At 35.8% G+C, this 19,232-nt stretch overlaps 1 protein-coding gene across 2 annotated transcripts in view; it reads right to left on the reverse strand.

The window, feature by feature from the left end:
- Positions 1-19,232, reverse strand: part of LOC117403700 (AP-3 complex subunit beta-1-like) — a 107,282-nt gene that overhangs the window by 38,985 nt on the left and 49,065 nt on the right. For both annotated transcript variants that reach the window (XM_058988527.1, XM_058988521.1), the window contains exons 19-22: positions 18,813-19,011; positions 17,046-17,238; positions 11,652-11,721; positions 11,038-11,144 (exon numbers count right to left, since the gene is read on the reverse strand). In XM_058988527.1, coding sequence (XP_058844510.1) covers positions 11,038-11,144; positions 11,652-11,721; positions 17,046-17,238; positions 18,813-19,011 — 569 coding nt within the window. The remainder of the gene's footprint in view (positions 1-11,037; positions 11,145-11,651; positions 11,722-17,045; positions 17,239-18,812; positions 19,012-19,232) is intronic.

Raw genomic sequence — 19,232 nt, forward strand, 5'->3', positions numbered from 1 at the left:
TTCCACAGGACCACCTTGGTGTTTAGAGATTTTTCCACAGACCACTGACAGCATCAAACCCAAAACACACATTTCTACAGCAATCTGCTGTTCCCCTGGGTAAGTAGTCTTAACAATACAATTATTATTGTATTGTTTAGACTATTCGGCTCAGGAGGAAGTAAAAATCTGTTAAACTGCTACAAGCCACAGCATCATGTGGTTACTTTTCAGCAGCGATTGATTATTCATTTAATTCATAATGTTCAGTGTGCATAATGAAATACAGACCAGGAGGCACAGAGTCTGGTTGTTGAGATGCTGGGATACCCGTAGTGGGGGCCTGTGGGAATGGGTCGATCCTGTAGAAATAGTTGGCATTTCTTTCAAGGGCCACCAAGTGATCCCGGACAGTTGATCTATGTGGGTTTTGTCAGCTTGCGCTTCTTTCAACAAATGCATTTAGATTATTAAGTCAAGTCAAGTCAAAGGGCTATTTATAAAAAGTACTCCCTTGCAATTCAAAGTTTGTTGTACAGTATTTATAAAACTACAGTATGCTTATAAAAACATAAAGCACAATAGCATAGCATGATAGCATCTATCTATCTATCTATCTATCTATCTATCTAAATTTCATACAGGGTCAGCAGAAAAATATTGGTTAAATATTTTTCATCAAGAACTAAAAATCAAAATTTAATTTTCAGGCTTCAGAAAATCAAACAATTATTGCTCAAAACTACATCTTTAAACAAAAAAACCTCAGAATCTTACAATATTCTATGAAATAAGACTACTTTTTCATTCAACTCTTTAAGGGCTATATGGCAAAACTACTTTGACCATCAAATAGATGATGAACTCTGGTGTAGGATCTGTGTGAATATCAACCCCTCATTCATTTGCAACAAAGTAAAGGAACTTAATCATAAACTCATATATATAACTTACCTGACTCCAGTTCATCTCCATGGAATATCTCCCAATAATTCCCCCCTATGCCACAGATGAATCGAGCTCTCTCATCCATATTTTTTGGAAATGTGATGAAATTAAAGAATTTTTTCAATTACTCAAGATATTTTTATATAGCCCTTAATTTATATCCAGCTCTGTACCTTTTTGGTGTAGATGCTGAGTTGGTGCTGGACCCAGACCCTGAAAGACTGATGTATATGATTAGCTACTTAGCTAAAAAATGTATTTTCTTATTATGGAAGTCTGAAGCGGCACCAGTTTTAAAGATGTGTGTTATCTGAAGTATCTGAACAGTCTTCAGAATAAACCAAACACGGTTGGGAATGTATGGGCCCCTTTATGGAATTACATTTTAAGAGAGCAGATTGAATGAGTTTTAATTAGATTATACGCCCATGGATTTATACTTCTCTGTGACTCTTTTCCCTTTTTCTTTAATCTGAACTCAACTCTCATTACTTTAACCTGTCACAGTGGTTGATTAGGATTACATGTGTGTGGTAGCTTCTCAGCTATGTGTTTTTGTCGATGGCCACTGTTTACTGTGAAGAAACGGCAATGGAAAGGAATGAAGAAAAAAAAAATGTCAACGTTATGTACTATTTATTTCAGGAATAAACAAAACAACTTTTAACTTGAACTGCTATTTAGCATCCTTTGTTTTGTAGTTAATTCACTGGGGTAAAGTAAGTCCTACACAACGTATTCTTTACTCCTGGGATATTTTTCTATTTTAACATGTTACATATTGTAAGATCTTGCTGTAAAATAAAGGCACACACACACACACACAGGGGCCAGGCCCCCTGCCCCTGCTGCTATGCCCGTGTTCAGAGCAATAAAATGGCTTTTATTACTTTTTGAAAAACAAAACGAATATTTAAATAACGAACAAACATCCAAACATGAAAATCCCATGTTCGCCCCAGCACGAATATATTAACATGAACAAATATGTACTTCCATATATATAATTTTATTTTAAATTATTTTTGCTGTATTTATTTTTTTAATTTAATTACATTTAATTTTTATTTTCTCCTGAATACATGTACCGTAAAAAAACGGTTTTCAAAGCATTTTTGCAGGGCCCTTAAAAGGGGGGGAGCGACTAATACACCGGTGCGACATATGTGCCGGTGTGTCTAATATTAAACTACTGTACCAGTGCCACAATGGGATTATTACAGCCACGCAAACTTAACTGTCAACATCCCCATTATTTTATTCAGTACCTACTGCATTCGGGTCATGTTGCTAGGTAGAAACACAAAACCACTGTTCTAATTAGAAGTTTTAATTTGTTACTCTCAATACCCTTAGTCATTTTGAATGTTAAACGTAAGCTTTCAGACTCTTGACTCCAGATGTGTGTCCGTGGAGGAAAAAAAAATAAAATAGTGGTTAAAGTTACCAATCTTCGGAATGTGAAAACGTCACAGCTATACTACTTCACTGTTAACACAACTTATTCCCACCCGCACGAGCCACTGATTTGTCAACATTCAGACTGAAACCCGCCCCTGGGATCCGTAGCAAACAGAAAGCTGATTAAACTTATCGAGTCTTCCGTTCGTTGTAACTGCAATGCTATAATAATGCAGGTGAGTTTGAGACTGGATAAAGTAGGACAGTGAGACAAAAAACGAAAAAGCTACACAACAGGTTTCAAATAGAGCGTTGTTGAATTTGCTGAAATGCATGGTAATCGCAATGCTGAAAAAACAGTAAGTGACACAAGACTAAACAAAAACAAACAAATACGGCGAAAATAAAAACGAGCTGATAAGAGGAGGAACATGTTTATGATCCGATATAGAAAACATTTTGTGTGCAACACAGTGGTACGCTTGTAAAGTATGTGTATGGTCATGGTTCTGATTAACAAAACAAAATGAATGTATTTGTACAGCTGGAAATTTAATGCAATGGTACTGCACCGTATGAGATGTTTTGTTTACTGGTTATTAGATGGTGCACTGTTTAGTTTATTGTGTTTTGCTTTTTTAATTGGTGCAAGAAGCACTGTTTAATACTTTCCTTTTAAATTAGAATTACTACAACACATTTATAAAAGCCAATGCAGCTGGAACTAGTGCCTAAGTATGGTTTTGGAAAGAAATGTTCAGTAAATCAAAAGAAAGTGTGTTCTTGAACTTGTTGGGGTACTTGATAAGCTAAAATAAAATAGGTTAATACAAATACGATGTGGGATGTATAACTTGATTTTACACTGTTAATTAATACATTTTAAATCCATTTCAAGTACCATTTGTCAGTGGTTTACACTGTTACTACTGGAATTTACAGTACTGTAGTAGTAGTATCATCTATATTTAGATGTAATTTTACATTGCATTTAAACTTACTTGAAGCTATTTAGAAATTTTGAAAAACTGAATAGTTTCTAGCAGTTTCACTAAAAATAAAAAACAACACTAAAATTAATGGAATAAAATGTTGCAAACAAGGGTTATTTCGAAACTAAACCTGTGTATCTTTCTTTATCGGTGTTGAGCATGTAGGAAAAAAATCAATTGTAAAAAAAGTATTTTAAACACAAAAAAGGTGTTTTCCTAAAATTGAAGTCTCAAAAAGGGGGTAGTGACTTTTACACCAGTGCGACCTATACCACCATTTTTATGGTATATAAAAAATTAATTACTGTACCTATGCGCAAATTCAAAACTAATAAAAATGTAAATTATATAAATATATTTTAAAAAATAATTAAAGATATAATAACTATTAACATTTTGGGGGTGGGGGGAATGCAATGTGAGTGTTTGATGAAAATAACAACCATTGAATAAGCTAACTGAATGTTGCCATAGTAACAGGTACAGCATTTACACTTTAAAATGGATTCCTGAAGTAGCTATATAAAAAAAAAAAAGAAAAAAAAAGAACAAAAAGCATTTTGGCTCAGACCACAAGATTAAAATATAGTTTTATATTGATTTATACAGAAGTAACTTAGCACCAGTTGTTCAAATCAATACTGTTTAAATTGTGTTCCTCGAGCTTTGTACACTGTGTTACAAATTATTCATCTTCAGGTTCCAGAAAGGTGTACAAACCACAAATGTAATAACTGCCCACAAATGTAATATTTCCCACAAATGAAATAACCTCCTGTTCACATATATACAGTGCCCATAGTAAGTATCCCCCCTCCCCCACCCCCCCTTGGACGTTTTCACAGTTTGTTGTGTTACAACCTGAAATCTTGATGCAATTAAATGGGATTTTTTTTTTTCCTTTGATTTACACAACCTACTCAACACTTTGAAGAGGCAAGAGAATTTTTACTGTGAAACAACAAACAGTTAATGAAAAAGAAAAAAAACTGAAATGTCTTGTTTAGATAAGTATTCACCCCCCTGAGTCAATACTTGGTAGAACCACCTTTGGCCACATCTTTTCAGAGTCTCCCACATGCCTTTTTGCAAATTCCAAGTGGGATTTTACATGGGCTTTTTTCAGAAATGGCTTCCTTCTTGTCACTCTTCCATACATGCCAGATTTGTGGAGTACCTCAGCTATTGTTGACACGTGGACAGTTTCTCCCATCTCAGCCATGGAACGCTGTAGGTCTTTCAGAGTTGTCATTGGCCTCTTAGTGGCTTCTCTGACCAATGCCCTTCTTACCCGGCTGCTCAATTTGGGAGAACGGCCTGCTCTAAGCAGATTCGGGGTGGTGCCGTATACCTTCCACTTCTTAATTATCGACTTGACTGTGCTCCAAGGGATATTCAATGCCTTTGAAATCTTTTTATACCCCTCCCCTGATCTGTGCCTTTCCACAACTTTACCCCAGAGTTGTTTTGAAAGCTCCTTGGTCTTCATGGTAGTATCTTCGCTTTGAATGCACTACCCAACTGTGGAACCTTACAGAGACAAGTGTATTTAATCTGAAATCATGTGAACCACTTTTATTGCACACAGATGGACATCATTTAACTTATTGTGTGAATTCTGAAAGCAATTGGTTGCACCTGAGCTTATTTAGGAGTGTCATAGCAAAGGGGGTGAATACTTATCTAATGAAGACTTTTCAGGTTTTTATTTTTAATTGATTTGTTTTTTCACCCCCCCATTTTTTCACACATTGAAAGTGTTGAGTAGGTTGTGTAAATCAAAGAAAAAAAAATTTGATTTAAATGTATCAAGATTTCAGGTTGTAACACAACAAACTGAAAACGTCCAAGGGGGGTGAATACTTCCTATAGGCACTGTAATGTCTCCCACAAATGTCGCATCCATGATAATGCCTGTGAATTACTTAGCACCTATTTATTTATGTGTTTAAATAACAGTTTAACTTATAATTAATAATATTCATTAGTGCCCAATGATTAAAGTATACACTCTTCTAGTTAATTAAGACAAATGTTTTTGTTTTTGTAATAAACAATAACTGAAAGTTGGTAGCGGGGTATAACATTTTTGGGAGAGATTATTACATTTGTGGAAGATATTACATCGTGGGCAGCTATTACATTTGTGTAAATACATTAATATGTAACACAGTGTACAAACTCTAAATGTTATTGATACTTATGATTCCAGAAGTTCAATTAAACATTTTCTTTTTTGCTGCTGGACCTACTGTATGCATTAGTTATTAAAAAAAAAGGTCTTTCTATAGACATTTGCTGTCAAAGACTTCTTCACAAACACTAACCTAAAATTAGTCTTTTTTTGCCTTTTTCAGCACACAGAACATTTTGTTTTCAGTACCCTTCCTTTTCGGGTGTGCTGAGACTGCAATCATGTTGCATACTTGTCAACTGCCTTACGACACCTGTAATTATAACAGGGCCTAACTTTATGAAATCAATACTCATAAATGGCTGCTGTGGTACCACACGGTGCAGTGCCTTCTGGAGGATAGCTAGCAGGGGAAAGCATCAATGCTTTCTAGTTAAGGGATAAACAATGAGAAGAGCTGAACAGGTAAAAATAACCCTCCGTTCTCAAGCCTCAGCTTGATCCAACATTTGCATCAGTGGATAAACAACATTTAGGCTTTATTTTAACACAGCTCATTAAAAAAAAATATAAAATACAATATACGGTTAATATGGATTAACCTTGGCTCAATCATTTGCATACTTGCAACCTCTCCGAATGAAACACAGACATCCTCAAGACAGCTGCACCTTAAATTCCAGTCGCCCTCAAATCCAAGTGTTTATTTCAGCCAAAACAAAAGTGTGCTTCAAATCTGAATTACGGCACCAACATCTACATTAGTGGTTTTTGAAAGCACTGCCAGTAATTAACTAAATAAACCAATGTGGTTTGGACATTACAAGCATCATCCTAATGAAATACTTGCCACACAGTTACAATATTACAGTTTTTGTTACTTGTTGCTTGTTTCTTTTTAAAAGCTACTAACAGAATATATTTGCCATAAAAAAGAAAAATATCACAGGGTTGGATTTGAAGAAATATAGTAAAGGCAACACATAAGCTAATACAAAACAAAGCCACCGGTGGGGCTGGCAATTAAACCACATACAGTACTTCAAGCCAATTTAAAGCCAAGCTTTATCATTATAAAAACTACTTACAAATTAATTGAAATTATACAATTACAAAATAGTATTTAAATTTGCCAAGTATTTAATACATTGCAAATGGTTTCCTAATCTATGCCTTTGCTGCCACAAGTAGATTTCCAGCCAATATAGTATTATTACGCATTATAATTAAATGAAGAGGTCACAGATTCCCACACAGTGACCTATTGAGCTATTGATAATAACCAATGCTATCTTTTCATTAGACAGGCCCAGGTTTATAAAAGCAATATCCAATTACACTGCTGTAAGATTTGTATAATAGCCTACCTGACATTACCCAATAGTAAATGCTGCACATATAAGGAATATTAGGGTCATAACCCATTTGCTTGTCTTATATCTCCATTCCTAAGGCACTAATTAATTTCTCACTGTTGGCGCAGTATGTTCAGAGCAGTTTAATGCGATTCATTTTGCCTCTAACATGAAGGAAGGTTAAAGCCTACCCTATACTATTTTTAACTTGCCAGTTCTCTCACGTTGTGTGCAGCATCTCACACACCCCAATCACCATGTACACAGTAACAGCAGGGAACAGTGGAAAAGAACAGTCAAAACGGAATACAAATGTTTAAAGTAACCCAACCGTTAATGTTGGATGCAGATTTGTCACTTTAAAAAAATTAATTTAAGTTAAGCAATTATTTTCACAATTTCTTAACTTAATGAAAAATATTTTCAATCAAAAAAAATCATCGCAGTCTATGCACGTGCCTACATGGTCTATCCATGTGCGTTCATGTGAGGGATGGGATTCTGAGTTAGTACATCAGTCTCGTCCCCCCCCCCCCCCATGTAAATTCTAAAAAGAAAAAAGCACAATGTGAACTTATAAATGCTACTGAGGAACTGTTGAGTGGAAAGATACATGAATTGAAACCAGTTTGTGCAGCCATGCACTGGAATCCAAGAGGCCACACTCATTAATGTAGTGGCAATTCTTATTACTTTCTACTAATAACACTGACTTGGTGTTTATTTATATCCAATCGTGACTGACCAGTAGGAAATCAGCAGTAAAATTATCAATTTTCGCCAATGAATAATTATTGAGTAACCAAGTGAGTGTGTTTTTAAAATGTGGATTAGGACATGCCGTACTTGGAATTAAGATGTTCCCTTATATAAATTCTTTGTAATCGTCTCTCATTTCTGGACAGGCAGATCCATTAAGAAACGTTTGTGTGTGGTTGGGAGGAGGGTGGTTATACGTCAAGACTGTTACCAGGCTACCAAAGATACTCATCGTTATAATGAACACTTATCTATGAATATTTGGATACTTAAACATTTTGTACTCTGTGATGATAAAGTATCTGGCTTCTCTAATCAGCGTAGAGCGGTGACCGTTGGTACTGGCAGAAGACAAGCCAGGGGGAACACACTGATATACCAACAATAAAAGAAGAAGAAAATAGCTTGAAAATGTCTGACAAGGCTGTCACAACAAATATTCAACATTTTCACCATTTAAACAACAGACTATGGACATTGTCTTTATTGCATCTTTATGTTCCCCCTGGCTCTGTGCCAGTCCCCAATTTAACAAAACTGTTCATCATATAGCTGAAGTAAACCACAGCCTGTGTGGATATAACCCATGTTGACTTTTTGCCAGCTCTACATACAAAGCTGTGCTTCTGCATACAAGTTGGCAGCAATAACAGCATCCTTACATTGTTGAAATGTGCCTTTGGGTTTCTGATTTGAATGTACCTGTTGACTTTGTTATCACCATCAATATAATTTTTGCCTGGCGGGCATTATATAAATGAAGGGGGCTGGCAATTGTCTCCAAGTAGCTTTTCTAATTGGTGCAACAGAAAGAATGACACTGGGGCGGGTTTTATTCTCCGTCGATCTGGCACTTCATTGGTGCACTCTGCTTTGGGCGTGGTATGGTAGCAATTCCACGGTGTAAAAGTTAATGACAAGCGTCTTTTTTTCTGTTGTTACATAATTTAATAAAATGGCATCTCTAAACAAAGGAACGAAGAGAAGCCACGTTAGGAAGTATTTTGAGGAACCGGACGAGAAAACCGTGGTATGTAAATAATTATGAAAAAAAAAAAAAAATTCCCCTACCACAAAAACACGTTCAATGCTTCACCATTTGAAATGAAAACATTCAAAATTACTGTGGAGTTACTGAAAGCAAACATCCATAATAAACAGAACACTCCAGATGGTGAATGACATTTATTTAACCCTTACATCCCTGTGAATACGTATAACACGATTTTAAAAGGATTTTTTCTTCAATATTAATTCACAGAAGGCACATGCGTAAATAAATTGTGTAGGTTTTAATTTACTAGTACACTTTTATGCAACTCGTTTGTTTAAAAAAAAAAAACACAACAAAAATAAATAAATGTGCACAGATGAATCTACCGGTTAAATCACCTAATGCCCATAAATTAACCAATCGAAAATTTGAAATCGAGTGACAGCCCTAACTTCAATATATACTATGGTGTGTACATGTTTTTTTTTTTACTTTGTAGTTAAGTCTTTACGATGTTAAAACGTTATTTGCTTATTTAGGGTTTCTTTGCTTAGAAAATACTAAATCTAGGCTGTTTGTACACATCATAACGTAATATAAAGAGTGTGTGTGTGTGTGTGTGTGTGTGTAGATATGGTTTAAACGCTGACACCTGCATAGCATTTAACTGTTCACAATGTACTAAAATCACATCCCTAGTAGCTTAAACTCATCAGAACTAATCATCACACACACACTTAAAACCAGAAAGCTTCCACTCAGGGACTTGTGAGGACAACAGGGTTTTAAAAAAAAAAATATATATATATATATATATGTGTATATGTATATATGTATATATGTGTATATATAAATAGCAAAATCAGTGGGTGTTTCATCACAGCATAATGGTTACGTTTAGAGGATGCATTTCTGAATAAACGTCCCCCCTGACAAACTGTTATTGCATTAAAATGTGACAAACAGTTATTGCATTTTTTTCAAGCAGAGTTTATACAAAACACATTTTCAATGTGTTAGGAAATTTGAACTTCAGTTCTTTAAAATTTGAGTATTCTCAAATAAAATTTTATATACAATGCAATTTATGTAATTTATGAAACTGAATTTACTCTGCAAGATGTTGGCTACATTAACCTTTTGTAATTAAAACTGAAGCACATTAAAGATTTAATAGTCTACACTGCTGTTTAGCTGGATTTGTTTTTAATGGAGGTTTAATAGCTTTCTTTTTTTCATTAATTAACAACATTTCAAAAAACAAGACATTTCCTTTATATATATATATATATATATATATATATATATATATATATAAAAAAGTGCTACACTATGAAAATATGAATCCACTTGCCAAATAAAAAGCCAGGCAGCCCTACTGTGTATATTCCTTACACTGGTTGCTGCATCTTGTATATGCACAGATTCCGGTACTCCGGTCTAAAGAACACCCTAAATCAGCTTTGGATCTCCGTGATCTACACCCACCATTTATAAAATGTGGCAGACAGACAGTGCACAAATGGCCACTGGGTTATCCACAGATTCAGAAACTTGTGGTTGCTGGACGAGTGCTTAACTCTGCAAAATTCTACAATTAAAACACTAACATTGTAAACATCTGCAATATTCAAAGCAATATTATAACTAATATTCAAAGCTTAATTAAGAAAGCATACCCACACTAAAAGGATGCCCTACAGGTCAAAAGAAGATTACAAATGCAGCAGTAAAATTCTGTATATAATTAATATCATCATCTTATTAAACCACTGTGAGCAGATGTATCTACACCATGTTCTGATCACTGATCTAGCTTTCTCAACTGGAAGCATGGAAATAATTGTATCACAGATGGAAAGGCGAGTATTTCTATCTCCCTCTTGAATTTCCCATATTCATGCACGCCTCGATTGCCTGCTATTGCTTGCGGGTCATTCCTGTTTGTTATTACCTTAACCTTTCCTCAGCTGGATGCCTGTGAGTTTTGTCCCAGTATACCAGATGAAGGAGGACAGTCAATGAGACCACATCAAAACTCACAACATGTATACACACATGCAACTCCTTGTCTTGGATGCTGGCCTTAATTTCTGGGACAATTAGAACCTGGCCAATTAATTGTGTTCTGGTAGTCTGGGGACAGTTTCGGAGTGGAGATTAAAAATACCAAAACCCCACCACACCAGACCTGTCAACACCTGGCGAAGAAATTGAGTGCAAATATAATTCTTCCTCGTATCATAAAACGCTGCTTCATTATGTGGAGGGATTGGACTAAAAATGGGAACGGCCACTAATATGTAGACAGTACTTTTTTGGCTGTTTTCTGACATAAATATATATTTGTTGTGTTTCTGTGCAAAACATTGACCATGCAGAAGAATGCAATTTTTCCAACAAAAAAGTGATCTCTTGTGACACATGCACGTAGTCAAACCCACATATTAAATAGTACATAAGCAAAACACTTACATCGATGGTTAGAGAAGTATTCAATAAGGACAAGCCTTCCAGATCTGTAATCAAACTGGGAGACAGCATTGCTGGCCTAGGTGCTGCAGGCATGGACACGGGTGCAACTGAGCAGAAACAAAACAGCAGGAAATACCCAAGCATTTCAAAGCATGTACAGTTACAAATGCAATCAGTAGCAATAACAAGAAAATTACATTTGATAGGACATGGTTTTAACTTCATTGTTTTCTGTGCTAAGCTCCTTTTTGTGAAGGATTCTTTGTCCAATCAGTTTAAATATTAAATAAAGCTAGATGAGTTTAAACATCTAGATGTATCTATGATTTGTCTAAAGTTTGGTGTAAGGAAATAAATATTTAACTTTCAGGCTACTGGTTTCAATTTTCCTTGCAAAACAAGTATAAATTCAAACTCAGAGTCAACAGTATCGTGAAGTATATCACCATATACACTTGTTATACATGTAAAAAGGAAAGTTTGACAGAAGTATGGAAAATACATTATTCTGATACTCTCACTGGCTTGCAGTAAATGAACATCGTAAATAAGTTTTAGCACAATTGGATAAGTGGTTTTCTAGACATCTCTCTATATCCCCTAATAAAACTCACAGTCATCCAAATCAAGCAATGAAACTTCCTGTTTTGTTGTCTTCTCTCGTACCTCTTTAGTTTCTTCCTTCTGTAAACAAACACAAAACACATTTAGATGACAAAGTATAGGATATGCAAAACTATTGGGTATAATTTTTAATGTACACAAACACAATAAAACACATTTAGATGACATAAAGTATAGGATATGTGTTGGAAAACATGGAACAAGTATTGAATAGCAGTTTGCTACGCATGAGGAATGACGGCTGTATTCATGTTATTTTTCTGAAAAGTGATTTAACATTGGATAGAAAAAACTGTTAGTTCCAAAAATGCAAGCACTGCTGTGATAGATGAAAGCTGCAATATGGTAGAGAAGTTACTTTGAAGTTGTAACAACTGAAAAAGATTCTTTTGTGTCAAAGCAAATGGCTGGCCAGCAGCACACGGCTGTACAAACAAGTCCTTTGATCTCCAGCCCTGACATGAAAGAAGCTTGCCCTTCGGGGAGTCCACTGGGGTATAAAACTAGTTAAACAGGTTTTTGCTTAGAAAATACAGCTGGTTTATGAGGGGGTCATAAAGCTAGTTTTCAAGGGGACCAGAAGAGACCAGGCTCTAAGACTTCAGAGAGATCCAAAGAGATAATGCCACTGGAATCAAAGGGTCTCAAGAAGATGACAAAAACCAGATGTATGGACCCTTGTGGCACCAAGGGTCTGAGGAATGCACTGAGTTCAGAGGTCGTCACACTAGACTACACACACACTCACACACACACACTCACACTAAATGAAATATATGGTAACAGGATAATGAGTTGTACCTTTTCTATTGGTTAAGTGTCAGAGAAAGAGGAGGAGGGAGACACCTATGCAGAAGGGTATTTAATGTCATGCAACGATTGTAAGAACGAGTATTCTGTTTGTCCTGTACCTGGGACCAGACTCCCTGCATATTTCAATAAACCTAACAACTGAGTGAAGAAAAGGACTCTGTGCATTTTCTTGAATCTACTTACTCATCATCCTCTTTTTTAAGTTACATCAATATGCAACACTATTGGATATGATTTTTAATGTACACAAACACAATAAAAGCTGTGATGAAGAGGCGACAGTCCTTCGGCCTATCAATACATCTAGTCGGCCCTTTATTAACCTTACATTTCTTTATGTGTCATCCAAGCAATGACCTACAACATGCAAAGTAGGCTCTGAAGAAGTAAGTCCTATTCATACCACTGGTAATGATTCACCACAATTAGAAACGTGTTTGGCAAGTTTCTTCACTGTTGCCTTGGTAACACAAATCAGACAGTGAAGCCTGGTTTCTGGTCTACATACCATTGCCAGTAAAAAGTTGTTCTTTATGCTGCAATAAGTAGCATAAACTGTACCTGCTTCAATGAAGGCAGAAGACAGCTGAAACTGTCATTATGGTTAACTTAATTAATTTACACCTGTGGTGGCCTGGTTTTCTACACTTCAATATTACAGTAAAAATATTGCCCACGACCTTACATGCACACACAGACAGACACATATTAAAAACAAGGTGCAACAACATATAAGTAGCTAAAGGAAAATGGGGGGTGTATAAACAGACCCAAGAGCCAACATCAATAGTTCACTTAACCAGCTTCACAATATACCATATTAAGACTAAATATTTTAAATGCATCTAATGGAGGAACACCTAATTATTAATGGAGTGCCATTTAATGACAATACAATGCAACTACTATTTATTCTTTTACATTGTCAGTATTAGTTTTGCCAAACATAGAAATCTTGTTCTTATCAAGATAAATGCTGTATGTATAAATAGTAATTGTAGTATAGTCTAAATGTATATACAATGTCAATGATCATAAAGTAATTTATACTTCAATATGTCTACTCCAGTTTTTTTTTTTCTTCTTGCTCATCTAACCATTATGCCACATACAATTTAAATGAACGCTGCCAAATTCCTGCTTTCACAGCTGTTGCAAACTACAGCAAACGTTCTCATAAGGATACCTTGTAACTGCAGAAATTATAACATGCACTTTCATTTGTGATGGCTGAGTACAGCAGCAGTACGTCTCAGAGCAGCAGCTTCGGTAGAAAAGCATTTTAACTTATGAATGCTTTTATCTTACAAGCCCTGCTCTCATAACCATTTTTTACAGGAACCATAAAATTCCACTCTGTAGCTACAGACAAAGAATCCTTCACAAAAAAAGGAGCTTAATACAGAAAACAAACAATGAAGTTAAAACCATATCCTATCAAATACTCCCCAATCGACAATTCATCTTGGTAATAGAGATGGAACCTGGATAAATGCATATAGGGCTTGAAGCGTGAGATTGAGGATTTCTCTGGCACAATGCATAATTCATGACCTCGACCAGCAAACTGTGTAAAATGAGAATTTCACACCGCAGCATGAGCAATGGAGCTGCAGAGATGAGGCAAATGAAATCGCATTTTACTGGGCGCATTTTATTTCTTAGCCTCCCTATTTTTAAACAAAACCATCATTGCCAAACCAAATGCACTGACAGATCTCCCTCTGTCCCCTTTGTTTTAGTCCTTGAAAAGAGATTGGGTGGAAAGAGACCATTTATTTCTGTATTGTTTTGGGGGAAAAAAAGATTCTTAACAGTTCACTGATCGTGTAAGATATGTATATAAGCGATATATAGATATGTATATAAAACACACTGGTGACTGGTTTTATGGGAGCTCACTATTTATGGAGCTTCTGCACCTGCATGATCCACCCCCTCTGCCCCCTTCTCATAAAACACTTTCCATGCAGGGAGATGGGGGGGGGGGGGGGGGGGAGGGTGCAAGCAGAGCAGATCAGTAATGCTACCAACCCCTTTATATAATATATACATACATACATACATACATACATACATACACACATACATACATAAATAAATCAAACTCCCACCAGCCCTGAACTATTTACAGAAAGGCAATCATTGATTCCAAAGGGTGTTTTTTCTTTCCATTTAATTAACATGCAAGGATGCCTGTTATTCACACAATATAAAATCGATCTGTGTGAAAAAACTTTTTTTTTTTCTTTTTTTAAATGACCCATTTCCCAGTTTGGACCCTTAAGAAATGCCTAACTATTGCTTTCTAGTTCCCATCCCATCAATGAAGGCTGTCAGAGGTAAACGGACAGACATAATATAATAGGGGTGTGAAACTCAATTGGCGAGAGAGCAATCGATTAACAACTATGTTAGTGTGACAGTGGAGTTAGTATACAGACACATACTTGTAAAACAGAGAGTGGAATTTAAGTAGTAAGACGAGACGCTATGATTTATATGTATTCTTTGTACTTCTAAATCTGTACAATGGATGGAAATATAATGTACACTGTAATAATGAAATGCAGGAAATAGGGGGTGACAATAAGCGTGTCAATGCGGCTGCTGAATGATTAGGAAGTGGGGGGGCTCTATGTTTATACATAAGCCCATTCATTTATTGTTCTTTTATATCTGTATTATACAGGCAAGGCATTTGCAAACTGATGAGGAAGCGCATAAAAAACTGAAAATAGACAAAGCACAGGCAGAGCCTTGCCATTGTAATATGGACATATGCAACCAATTATATTTACAATTTAACGTAAAGCGTTGTTTTGTTATGAAAGCTCTTCACATTTTCATTGCGGTGGTTTACTCTCCACCCCCCACGTGTGGTGAACTTCATTATGTTGAGTATTATAACTAAAGGTTCAATAATAATGTTAAATTGTCCAAATAATCCCTTTATGGTACCTCAGGTAACAATTTACGGTATATAAATACCTCTAAATGATAGATCTAAAAACGGTAGATTTTTTAAAAATATTTTTTTGTAAATGTTTTGATCTAATAAAAACAAGGATGAAATCGTAGTAGTTTTTCTGACAATGGTCTGGAAATAAACAATACATTATTATTATTTTTTATTTATTTATTTATTTATATATATATATATATATATATATATATATATATATATATATATTTTTTTTTTAAACTGTCTTAAGTAAGTTTGTATGGCACTTCAAAGACAGTGGTAAAAACAGTCATATGATCCTTGGCTGTGAGGTGAAATCTATGACAAAAACAACTGGCTGTTAGTGGTTAGTTAAATGGCAAGATTAAAATTGATCGCAATCCAAAACAATATAATAAACAAACAAACAGACAGACAAAAAAATAAAATAAACCTTTAGGAAGCAAAAACTCTAAACTGTAATTTCACAAAAAAGTTAGATTTTCTGATTCAACAGTGTTGTGACTCATATCTACAGCAGACTTGCACTGTTGCACATAAAACACACATGAATATAACATGCGTCAGTCAAAGAAAATACAGACCCACATATTCATGCATTTCTTTGAGGGAGGACAGGGGAATGTTGTATTCCAACTGCGAAAAGACTGCAAATTCACTGGAATTATTTCTTTAAAGTATCACCACACATGATGTTTATTACACTGTAGCTTGGCTACAGCTTTGCTGTCATTGAAAGGAACGAATAATAATAATAATAATAATAATAATAATAATAATAATAATAATAATAATAATAATAATAATAATGTCTCTGATAATGACAGAGAAAACAGCGATTTCAGATGATGGTATTTTATTAATAATCAGCACTGACTCTGATTACGATCCGATGATTGGTGCATTCCTGACTGCAACATTCCCAATCTTCTCAAAACTGACCTCTGGGTCAACTAGACCTGAACAGAAGTAACCTTTGCCCATGACATATCATTTCCAATAAGCTAATATGACCTTAAAATGGGGCAGCAGTGTGGAGTAGTGGTTAGGGCTCTGGACTCTTGACCGGAGGGTCGTGGGTTCAATCCCAGGTGGGGGACACTGCTGCTGTACCCTTGAGCAAGGTACTTTACCTAGATTGCTCCAGTAAAAACCCAACTGTATAATTGGGTAATTGTATGTAAAAATAATGTGATATCTTGTAACAATTGTAAGTCGTACTGAATAAGGGCGTCTGCTAAGAAAAAAAAAAAAAAAATAATAATAATAATAATAATAATAAAAATAAAAAAATAAATAAATAAGGGTCTGATATGGGAAGACTATCTTTTACCTCATTCAATACATTTCTGAGGATAATTACTGTACCACATGCACAAATCTGTGCTCAGTTTGTCATGGAGAAAATAGTAATATGTAATGTCTGAACTTTTAATTAGAATTAGAATTTTCAGTATATTTAAAAGATAAAAGTGTAAAATAAAAGCATTCAGGCTGATCATTGTCCTTTTGCTAATTGAACAGGTTGAAATCGTAAACTGTTTTAGAAGCTGCTAGGAGCCTTTTTTCTTTTACACAGAACCTTTTGAATTACTAGATTTCTCACCTTAGGCTTTGGTTTTTGTTTTTGTTTCTTTTGGTCTGTGCCCGAGTCGGAGTCCGTTTCAGGTTCTGACCCAGATTCAGAACCGGAAGAACTCTTTTCTGAAGAGCTTTCTTCTGACCCGGATGAAACAGAGTCTGTTTTAGTTTTTGATCCTCTTTTGGTCATTTTGTCATTTTCAGATTCGTTCTTACAGCTGCAAAAAATGGTACAGGTTGTTTTTAGAAACAGCTTTAAAAGTCACTGTTACCAACATGTAATAAATCATACAAGATACATCCAGACATTCAGAGCTCGTATAACTCCTGGAGAATCGGAAATAAAATCGCTAAAGAATAAACTACTCAAGTTGGGGCTGCAGATTAAGTCTGGATCTACAGCAAGTAAAACATACACATACAGTATCTTAACCTACAGAAGCAGACAAACATTCTGGATGATAAATTCTGCACCTTGCATTCATAGTTTTCCTGCAGAACACCAAGTTACAAACTGGCACTGGTATGAGTCAAACGCAATGTGCACCTTAATGATTTTGCAAATGGGGTTAAGATGCATTCCAGCAGAAAGGTTAATATTACCATTAAATGATCTGTCATGCTAATCACTCTCTTAATTGCCCTACAGAAAATTTTATCCTTAAATGCACAAGTTTTCAGAACATTAAAGAATCTTCTCTTTTTTTTGTTGGTAAAGTTAATTTAATATTCCATTATCACTTTCTTTTCATTTCAATTCTGCCACATAATGAATGTTTACCCTGCTGCCTGGAATTTCAGATGTTAATTTAATGAAGAGAATTTGATGGTAACTGGCTTTTTAACATTGCAGTGATGAAAAGCCAGTATTAATTTAGACTACAGATTTCATTTGTTCCGAACAGGAAAAACAATATAAATCACTTTTAAAATCATTAAATCCTGACTTAAATTAATAAAGTCATAATTAGGGCATTATGCTGTGTTTGTTATGGAAGTGGCAGGGCGAGATGCTTTAATTACTGTCTGTAATAAAAGGAGCAGAGTGCGTGCTGCGTCCCAATCAGCATTGTCAGCCACAACTGAGTTGTGGCTGCAAACTTATCAACAGAGCCAGCAGCTGCAGCCTGCACACCACCGGACCAAAGCATCACCACTGGCCACTAGCAGGCAGGAAGAGAGGAGAAGGAGCCGACACCAGCCCAATCATCAGCGCCAGCACTTAGCATGCTAATTATTAAAAATATGATGGTAATACCCTGGCTCATGATAACAGAGGCTGATAATGGCTAATCTAAAGCCATTACAAAACGCAAATTTGTAGAAATTACTTTATGAATATTGCCTTTACTACGCTTCAGAAGGGAGTTTAATCAGATTGCCTGTGTTGCTGCTTGATAAAGCAGGTATCATCGGGTGAGCGCATCAGTGAGGGTTGATAACAGGCTCAGATAACAGATGGAAATAAAGATGATTGATGTCATGTCAGATTGGTCACGTCTTCAGATTTAAGGAAAATACAGTATATATGCCCTCACTAAAGTGGAAACTAACTGTTACATATTTCAGAGCATATATCTGGTCACACCCCCACTATGGAGGTGGGCAAGGCTATTACTGACATTATTTTGGTAGTACTAGCCCAGTTTATTTATAACCCTGGGCATGTGGATACTATACAAACAATGCACAGCACAATAAGCAGTTATAATGCAACACATATCAGAGACCTGGCCAGACCTTTTGTGCGTCTGAAGTGTTAGATTAAAACAGGCCTCTGAAAGTAAACTACCTTTTCTTGTTTTCTTTCCTGGGATTTTTTTTCTTGAGATTCTTTTTCTTGCTGCCGGATTCGGATTGGCTGGAGCGGCTCTCGTTGCCGGAGGAACTGCTGCTGTTGCTGCTGCTGCTGGAGGAGCTGCCACTGCTGCTCTTCTTCCTCCCATTCTCCTCGTCATCACTGCTGCTCTCACTGTCACTGCCAGACTCCTCTGCAAACCACAACACAGCACAACACCACGCTCAGCTCAATGGGAAAAATCAACAAACAATGTGGACGATCCCCAAAGGCACATGTATGTACTTGTGCTGTACACCCATTTCTGCATCACAGATGATACAATGCTTAGCCACCTCGGTACATCACTTATTTTTAAATGCAGCCTCACAAGCCAGAATTTTTCATATGCAGTACATCATGTGTTGCCGGAGA

The sequence above is a fragment of the Acipenser ruthenus genome, chromosome 2, assembly GCF_902713425.1.
Source record: "Acipenser ruthenus chromosome 2, fAciRut3.2 maternal haplotype, whole genome shotgun sequence".
Taxonomy (NCBI): domain Eukaryota; kingdom Metazoa; phylum Chordata; class Actinopteri; order Acipenseriformes; family Acipenseridae; genus Acipenser; species Acipenser ruthenus.